This window comes from Triticum aestivum, chromosome 2D, assembly GCF_018294505.1.
Source record: "Triticum aestivum cultivar Chinese Spring chromosome 2D, IWGSC CS RefSeq v2.1, whole genome shotgun sequence".
NCBI lineage: Eukaryota > Viridiplantae > Streptophyta > Magnoliopsida > Poales > Poaceae > Triticum > Triticum aestivum.
This window is the reverse complement of record NC_057799.1, coordinates 405441735-405451298: the sequence shown is the minus strand read 5'-3', so window position 1 is coordinate 405451298 and position 9564 is coordinate 405441735. Positions and strand designations below refer to the sequence as shown.

General features: G+C 54.8%; 1 protein-coding gene across 1 annotated transcript; it reads right to left on the bottom strand.

Annotated features, from left to right (window-relative positions):
* Positions 1 to 4727: 4727 nt before the first annotated feature.
* On the bottom strand, positions 4728 to 9119 carry LOC123053431 (putative lipoxygenase 5). The gene is made up of 7 exons (XM_044476913.1): positions 8520 to 9119; positions 7611 to 8129; positions 7023 to 7346; positions 6816 to 6901; positions 6264 to 6676; positions 5906 to 6172; positions 4728 to 5811 (listed from the first exon to the last, which is right to left on the bottom strand). Exons 1-7 carry the CDS (start codon positions 8896 to 8898, stop codon positions 5058 to 5060), a joined length of 2742 nt encoding a protein of 913 aa, XP_044332848.1. The 5' UTR covers positions 8899 to 9119; the 3' UTR covers positions 4728 to 5057.
* Between the last annotated feature and the right edge of the window lie 445 nt (positions 9120 to 9564).

Sequence of the window (9564 nt, the reverse complement as noted above, 5' to 3'; positions counted from 1 at the left end):
TGTGAACTTTGAGTGTTAATCACATGGTGATGTGAACTAGATTATTGACTCTAGTGCAAGTGGGAGACTGTTGGAAATATGCCCTAGAGGCAATAATAAAATGGTTATTATTGTATTTCCTTGTTCATGATAATTGTCTATTGTTCATGTTATAATTGTATTAACTGGAAACCGTAATACATGTGTGAATACATAGACCACAACATGTCCCTAGTAAGCCTCTAGTTGACTAGCTCGTTGATCAATAGATGGTTATGGTTTCCTGACCATGGACATTGGATGTTATTGATAACGGGATCACATCATTAGGAGAATGATGTGATGGACAAGACCCAATCCTAAGCATAGCACAAGATCGTGTAGTTCGTTTGCTAAGAGCTTTTCAAATGTCAAGTATCGCTTCCTTAGACCATGAGATTGTGCAACTCCCGAATACCGTAGGAATGCTTTGGGTGTACCAAACGTCACAACGTAACTGGGTGGCTATAAAGGTGCACTACAGGTATCTCCGAAAGTGTCTGTTGGGTTGGCACGAATCGAGACTGGGATTTGTCACTCCGTATGACGGAGAGGTATCTCTGGGCCCACTCGGTAATGCATCATCATAATGAGCTAAATGTGACTAAGGAGTTAGTCACGGGATCATGCGTTACGGAACGAGTAAAGAGACTTGCCGGTAACGAGATTGAACAAGGTATAGGGATACCGACGATCGAATCTCGGGCAAGTAACATACCGATAGACAAAGGGAATTGTATACGGGATTGATTGAATCCCCAACATCGTGGTTCATCCGATGAGATCATCGTGGAACATGTGGGAGCCCATATGGGTATCCAGATCCCGCTATTGGTTATTGGCCGGAGAGGTGTCTCGGTCATGTCTGCATGGTTCCCGAACCCGTAGGGTCTACACACTTAAGGTTCGGTGACGCTAGAGTTGTTATGGGAAATAGTATGTGGTTACTGAAGGTTGTTCGGAGTCCCGATGAGATCCCGGACATGACGAGGAGCTCCGGAATGGTCCGGAGGTGAAGATCGGTATATTGGACGAAGGGTATTGGAGTCCGGAATTGTTCCGGGGGTACCAGGCTATGGCCACCATGTCCGAAAGGGGTTTCGGAGGCCCCGGCAAGCGTTGGGGGGCCTTATGGGCCAAGGGGAAGGGGCAAACCAGCCCACTAAGGGGCTGTGCGCCCCTCCCAACCCCTCTCACGTAACCAGGAGAGGTGGGGGCGCCACCCCTAGGGCAAGTTTCCTAGGGGGTGGGGGCGCCCAAACCCATCTAGGGTTTCCCCTGTGGCCGCCGCCCCTCCCCTAGGGAACCCTAGGGCGCCTCCTCCACCCCCCTTCCCCCTATATATAGTGAGGGAGAGAGAGGGCAGCCGCACCCTTCCCTTGGCGCAGCCCCTTCCTCCTCATACATCTCCTCCTCCTCCGTAGTGCTTGGCGAAGCCCTGCCGGAGAACCACGAGCTCCATTGCCACCATGCCGTCGTGCTGCTGGAGTTCTCCCTCAACTTCTCCTCTCCCCTTGCTGGATCAAGAAGGAGGAGACGTCCCCGGGCTGTACGTGTGTTGAACACGGAGGCGCCGTCCGTTTGGCGCTAGATCGGATCTTCCGCGATTTGAATCGCCGCGAGTACGACTCCATCAACCGCGTTCTTGTAACGCTTCCGCTTAGCGATCTTCAAGGGTATGAAGATGCACTCCCTCTCTCTCGTTGCTAGCATCTCCTAGATTGATCTTGGTGACACGTAGGAAAATTTTGAATTATCGCTACGTTACCCAACAGTGCGGCCCCGTTTCCTCCCCCACTCCCTCTCCTTCCTTTTCCCTCCGGTGAAGAAAGGAAAAAGGGGGGGGCGAATCCTACTCCTAGTAGGACTCCCCCCCATGGCGCGCTCCTCCTGGCCAGCCTCCTCCTCCTCCCCTCCTTTATATACGGGGGCAGGGGCACCCCATAGCACATCAATTGTTCTCTTAGCCATGTGCGGTGCTCCCCTCCACAGTTTACTCCTCCGGTCATAGCGTCGTAGTGCTTAGGCGAAGCCCTGCGCGGATCACATCACCATCACCGTCACCACGCCGTTGTGCTGACGTAACTCTCCCTCGAACCTCTGCTGCTGGATCAAGAGTTCGAGGGACGTCATCGAGCTGAACATGGGCTGAACTCGGAGGTGCCGTACGTTCGGTACTAAGATCGGTTGGATCATGAAGACGTTCGACTACATCAACCGCGTTAACCTAACGCTTCCGCTTTCGGTCTACGAGGGTACGTGGACACACTCTCCCCTCTCGTTGCTATGCATCTCCTAGATAGATCTTGCGTTATCGTAGGAATTTTTTTGAAATTGCATGCTACGTTCCCCAACAATAATATGATCATTGGAAGCTCCTTTCACGTACGAATTTGAGGAATGTTTTGTGTAATTTGCATGTCATATATTATTGCTCTAACATGTGGTCAAATTTAGCCTCTAAAAATGCATTAGGCCCTATATATATGGATAGAGGGAGTACCATACATTGTCGGTTACCACATAAATTGCATCTTGTGACTTGTACAAATTATGAATCAGTAAGATATGTAGCTTATTATTATAAGGTTATCCCACTTACTATTTCAACAGTACATGCATTTGAAGAAAATGGTCGCTATCAAACCTTATTCTTCCGATATTCGCTTCGGTAGGATCTGATTCCGCGTTTGTATCCGGGAACTATCCGCTTCGTCTTCGAATCGGAGAAAAATATGGTTGCAGAAATGGTTTCACTACTATCCGATCGCATTCGCATGGTTTTCAGCCCTGCATATTGTGAGTTTATAAATTATGAATTAGTAAAGATATGTAACATATGAAGTTATCCTACCGACTATTTCAACATGACATCCATCCAAAAAAGATATCTGTTACAAAACCGTATTCGCTCTGTATTCGTGACTGGTTTGCTCCGATTCTGTATTCGTATCTGGGCACTAACCACCCTGTCTCTGAATTCGAAAAAATATGGTCACGGGCATGGTTTCACTAATCCCCAATAGTATTCACTCTGATTCCATATTCGTATCTGTCCACTAGCCACCCCGTTTCTGATTCCGAGAAAAATATGGTCGCGAGCATGGTTTCACTAATCTTCGACCGTATTCGCTCCATTTTCAGCCCTACTTTTGAGGCACCACATCGACGGTGATGAGGCCAGTCATTGGAGCAACTAAGCAACCGAAGTGCAATTCTTTTGCATGGCTAATTTTTCAAAATAGGGTGTGGACTACTCATCATCTACAAAACAAAGGTTGGCCAAATTGTGGTCTATGCCAGTTGTGTAGAAGGCTTCAGAATCTTGAGACCGCCTTCTAGATTCATCACTCTTCTTTACCTAAAATCATTGTGGCCAGGATTAAAGGCAACCCAAACTTGTTGCCCCACTGCTGGCAATCATTTGAGATACTTAATGACCCGAGAGTAGACCTTTTTTCTTCTTTTCTACGACGTTTGTATGTAAATGGTTGCACTTCTCCTTTCATCAATGAAATGTGCTAGCACTTTTGTCCTTGTTTGAAAAATAATAACCAAAGATACCAAGACAGAAGCACAAACACACAAACAAACTTGTATCTTCGTTTTCCAGCAATTTCATAGTTTCAGGATGTGGGGGACACACCCAAAACATTCTAATTATATAGCTATCTGTTACATGGTAACATTTTGTTTTCTACCGATTTCATCTACCGGGTGTGTTCTTAGTGCTCCAGGGGACACATCCAAAACATAAAACAACAATAGGCACGAGTGTCAGATCTTCATTCGACAACTTCTCCGAGACCTCCCCCCCTCTCCTCGGTCACGGAAGTAGCAAAGCGACATGGGCATAGTGATGGCCTTTATCTTTACGTGGTGCCCAAGTCATGGACGTATATCTTCTTTAGTCCCGTTGCCTGCCTTTTGTGGAGCTGTGTACGTCAGGCTATGGGTCTGAGGGGCAAGGCTCAGACCAAGGTGACATTTTGGACACGAAGGCTCCATATACGAGGAGGGGGAGATGCCCATTTCTGGTTGGTGTTCGCGGCGATGATCTAGACCTTATGGATGACTCGCAATAGTATGGCTACCGAGAAGGATTTGTGTGACGTGTTACTGACTTTGTGTTTAAAATGTTGGTTTTATGTAGTACTGGCGTTTGTTCTGTAGGCGGCGGGACATGGAATCGCTGGGTGGCATGCTGGATGGTCTGCAGTTGGTCGCCTATCAAGTCCCGGCGCCCCCTAGTAGCTACCCCCCCCCCCCCCTAGGCGTCTTGCATCATTTTGTTTTTTTGTCATGTTTTTTTTTGTTGCCGCAGTAGACTTATTGTTTCCTTTCTTCATACTTGGATGACTTGTATATGAACGTGCGTTGGTGCTATATTTATAAAACGGGACAAAAACCTATTTTGAGATACTTAGCTAAACCATTCCGTTCTTTATTGACAGTCTACACAATTTTTCTTTTCGATATTTGGTATGCCTTTGTTCAAAGTTTTGCATTATGAGTTGGACCAATGGAGCTAGGCCAAGTGTGGATCTACTAATTGATATTGTACATATAGTTTACAGTAACATTACGTTTTGTTGAATTAGTTTCCATTATGATGTTGTTTTTTAATGTAGGCCAACCAAGTAAGCCAAGACAAAATTGACACTGAATTATTTTGAGGTCTTACTCTGAATTACTTTCCATTATTATGATGTTCTCAAGCATGTTTTGAGCTAGTACTCTGAATTATTTTCCATTGATTTACACACGTTTCAAGCATCTGTCGGAATCCCTTTACTATAGGAACTTACAAGATCATTTACACATTCCACTATATTAGCATGCCCCAATTTTTTAACAGAAAAAAAATGCAATTAAATCTTCTCCTATCTGGGCCCAAATCAATGGCGATTCGGCCTTCATGGCGAGGGCCCAAATCAATGGCGTTTATCTCTTATATCTACTTTCCCTGAGACGTTCCCTGGCCAAAGTATATCGAGGCTGAAAAATTCCCACGGTCCCTTGAATTTACTCTCTGCGGGCTAGATGGTGACGCTGTTCGGGACGCCTCGGCAGGTGATGCCCGGCCCGGACGACGGCGCCATGAGCTCGTACGGCAGCACGCCGGCGCCACAGCGGTTGCGCCGGGCGGGGTCGGCGTTGCGCCGCTCGATCTCCTCCTCGGCGCGGCGCACCTCCGCCGCGAACTCTTGCGCAGCAGCCAGCGCCGCCGGGTCCGCCGTCCACTCCTCGTTGGGCCGCTCCCCGAGGTACTGCTCGTCGGCGGAGTGCGTGGACAGCGTGTCGATGACCGTCATGAACGTCGTCGTCTGCGTGAGGCTGGGCAGCGCCGACAGGTAGAACCGGTGCGGGTCCGCGACGAGGTGCTCGTACTCCGGGTCGCCCTCGGCCGGCACCAGCCGGCGCATGAGCGGCGGCCGGTTGGGGATGTAGCCGCCGAGCGGGTACTGGCCGAAGTTGAGCGCCGCGTGCTGCGCCGAGCACAGCCACACCAGCGTCGTGAGCAGGGACGCGAGGTCGCCGGCCGTCGTGAGGCGCGGCCACCACGGCGCGTCGCACTTGTCCGGGTGCCCCACCTGCACGGCCTCCGTGTACCATGACTGCAGCTCGTAGTCGTCCTGCACGGCCTCGTCGGAGGGGTAGTAGGCCGCCACGTAGGCCTCGCACCACCGCGCGATGGCCGACCAGAGGAGCAGCCCGTCGGTGGCGTAGGGGTAGTCCTCGATGAGCAGCCGGAGCCCGTGCGGCTGGCTCGCGTCCTCCACGGCCATACCTCTGCGACAAACCAAACATCAAATGAATCAGTCGCCTTCCTTTGCAACGGTCGACAGGAGCAGAGCCATTTGAATGAAGTGAAGCTTGTAAGTACCTTCTGATGAGGTCGGCGGGGAGGCCTTCCTGGTCGAGCCGCCAGAGGTTGTCGTAGGCGAAGGAGCTCATCTCCATGCAGTAGCGGCCGGGGGTGAACCCGGACTCGATCACGCCGTCTCCGTTGATGAGGATCTGCCGCGCCAGCGCGTTGATCTTAAGCGTGTACCGCATGTGCGGCTTGAGCAGCTTGAAGATGGGGTGCATGGCGCTCATCTGCCGGTGCGCCGCGATGATGAAGGGCTCCATGCACGCGTGCGTCCTCAGCCTGTGCCGCCAAAACGATCATTCAGCTCAGTTTGTCTGCAACCATCGCCGGCCATGCAAAAAACTGAATCGGAATGTTCAGAGAGGCGTACCAGTGGTTGATGAGCTGGTGGACGCCGGCGTCGTTGGAGCAGACATGGGCCTTGGCGAGCTGCCACAGCCAGATACTGGTGGCGTCGGCGGGGGGCGTGAACACCCGCTTGGCGCGCTTGCAGTCGTCGGTCATCGGCGGCAGGCACAGCTCGATGGCGATGGGCTTCAGCGTGCCCCCGGCCGTCAGGAAGAAGAGCGTGCGCGTCCCGTAGGCCTTGCGGCCGTCCAGCGAGTTGATCCGGTCCAGGAAAGGCATGAAGATGTCGTGGTAGTCCAGCATGTAGAGCTTGTTCTCCTCCAGCGCCTGCTGCACCGACATGCCGTCCAGGTTCCCGATGATGTGCTCCTCCGTGATGGCCGACTCCGGCGGGCCGTAGACGGCCGGGTCGAGCCTGCTCACCGGCGGGAACACCTAGAAAGAAAGAAGGCAAAACGCTTTCCTCAGGCCCATTGCACGCACAGAGAGAGTTTGCATACAGCAACGCACAGTTGTGCAGCTCTGTTTTGGAAGCTGCAGAGTTGCCGTGTCCCGCGCGAGAGGGACGGCTTACCTGAAGCCGCTGGATGTTGACGGGGTTGATGCCAGCCAGCGCCTGCCTCGCGAACTCGTCGTCGCGCAGCCACGCGAACTTGTCCTCTGCAACAACAGGCCAAGCCAAGAAAACAAAACAGCGTCAGTACAAAACAAGAAGCCATGGCGTATCTTATCGTATCTCAGTGGGTGATGGACGGATGATTCGGTTCGGTGGGCTTCTTACTCTTGATGATGTCGGGGGTGTCGTAGCGGAGGAGGCCCTCGCTGTTCTCCTGGATCTTGCGCACGAAGGGGATCTTCTGGAAGAGCTGGTCGTGCAGGGCCTGCTTGAGGCGGAGGCCCTCCTTGAAGAGGTTGTCGACGTCGTGGAAGCCGGCGAAGTCGCGGCTGTCCGGCGAGACGGAGCTCACCAGCAGCGGCATGAAGTTGTGGAGCAGCGCCTTGATGGCGCCCTCGGACAGCATCTCGTTCTTGCCCTCCTCGAACTCCTCGTCCCGCGACACGTAGATGGGCTCCGGGTACTCCACCCTGCTCTCCGCGCCCTCGTCTGCACCCAAACCAAACGCAACGGCCGCGGCGGGTCAGTGTCAACGTCAGTGACGATCGGGTGGTTCGGATATGAAAGCAACGCGCCGGAGCCGGACCGACGGTTTCGCTCCCGCCATGTCGGGGACGACACTGTTGCTATCGCAGAATTTATTGGATGGATGGATGGATGGATCGGTGGAGTCGACGCCGACGGTGGTGCCGAGGCAAGGCGGCCATCAAGGAGAAGAGAAGAGAGGAAGAAGAAGAAGGGAAAGCGACTTGCCTGTGACGGTGCTTGGCCGGGCCGTCCGCATCCGCCGCGGGTACGGGAGCTTGTCGCCGCCGAGGACGGGGCGCTCGAACCCGGCGCCCTTGTCCGGGTTGCCCAGGTCGTTGTACACGTCGTAGTCGTAGGCCCGGTGGGTGGTCTTGCGCACGCCGGTGCCGCTGCCGCGCAGCTCCTTGAGCTCCCGTCGCCGGAGCTCCCTCAGCCCCGGCGGCGTCTTGGACGGCAGGTAGGGCTTGTTGGTGAAGAAGACCCGCGGGGTGGGGTCGACGCGGGTGGGCTGGACCCACGAGTTGCAGGTGAAGTGCGCCGGGCCGGACGGGAAGCCCTCCACCAGGATGCTCTCGATGAAGAACTCGCGCTGGTGCCGGTTGAGGACGGTGACCGCGCCCGGCTCGCCGAAGGCCGCGTCGACGGTGAACCCCGCCGTGTACACCACCAGCTCCGCCTTGACGTCCCGCTTCTCGAACCACCCCACCAGCCTCGACTTCCTGCTCTTCTTGGGGCCTCCCTTTCCTGGCAACAGCAGAGAAAAGCGAAGATCCACTCAGCTCAATGCATGCGTCCATCCAATGATTCGCTCTGATTTTGATACTCGAGACAAACATGCCACATGCGAGAAGAGAAAGAAGAAAAATCAAATGAATAAACAGAGCGACGGGTAGGTTGGTGGCCGTGCGAGCGCGCTCGCTCGGCTTCCATGTGGACACGATGACTCGAAAACGAAGGCGCGCGCGCACGCGCAGGTCAAGAGACACCAGCTGGAATATTCTCGCCCCTGGAGCTGAGGCGGCGAACGGAAAGCGGGGGAGAAGAAAAGAAGAAGCTCGATTCAAAGATGCAGCCCACGAGGGCGGCGGAATTCAAACGCGGCAGGGAAGCTTCGCGGCGGGGACGGGGGCTTACTCGGGTCCGTCTCCGTGCTGATGAGCTCGAGCAGGACGCTCCGGCCGACCCTGTCGGCGTAGGCGTCCATCTGCTCGGCGACCTGCTCCTTGACCTCCACCTTGCGCTTCCGGCGCACGGTGACCACGGCCCTCGCCGCCACGCTCTGCGGGTGCGCCTCCGGCCGGGCCACCCTCTCCGCCGGCGCCGGGGTGAGGACGACCCGCTCGGCCAGGGCGCCCACCGGCGCCTTCGACCTCACCGTCCTCCTCGACGGCCTCCCGCCCAGGCTCGCGAAGCAGAGCCCGCCGCCCGCGCGCTCCCGGCCGCCGCGCGGCGCCGCGGTGCTTGCAGAGCCTGCCTGCAGGAGCGATCTCCCCAGCAGCTCCATCGACGCCATGACCGTAGAAAGAAGCTCTCCCCCTCGTCGGCGCAGACCAAGGTTGAGATCGCCGGACACGAAATGGGTCAAAGCAGCTGGCCGGGAAGGGGGGGTATGTTTTGTTTCTCGCTCTGGATCGTGGACCGGACACCAGCCCCTGTTTTCTTCTCTGCTGCCTTTCTCTCTCGTAGTGGGGGCTGGGAGCGCATTATATATAGGTCGCGCGCGCTCGCGGGGAGCTTGGGCAGGAGGAGAGCGAAGGGTATCTAACCCAGAGCGGCAGAGGGAGCGCGCGGTCGTGCGAGGGCTGGGAAACCACGAGCGCGACGTGGAATCATCCCCGCGCCGGCCACACGTGTTCCATACATGCATCCTCTATACGCTGAATAGAAAAGGGCGGGCGAGCGAGCTGCCGGTGCGGGGCCGAGCCTTCGACGCAGGTGAGGTGCCGGTGCCGCTGAAGCGCGGGGATGGTTTTTTTGTGGCTCATGATTCGGACAACAAAGCCCCCCGGTACGCCTCAATAAAACCCAGGGGGACGGGCGGGGCCGTCGGGTGGTTCGTCGGGCGGACCCACCGCCCCTGTTTCATCATCGTTTTAGTTGGTGTTTGTAGGTGCATCTCGATGAAAACCGGTGAGCCCCGACAATTCGACGCATTGGTACGCCAAGCATCGTCTGTTCT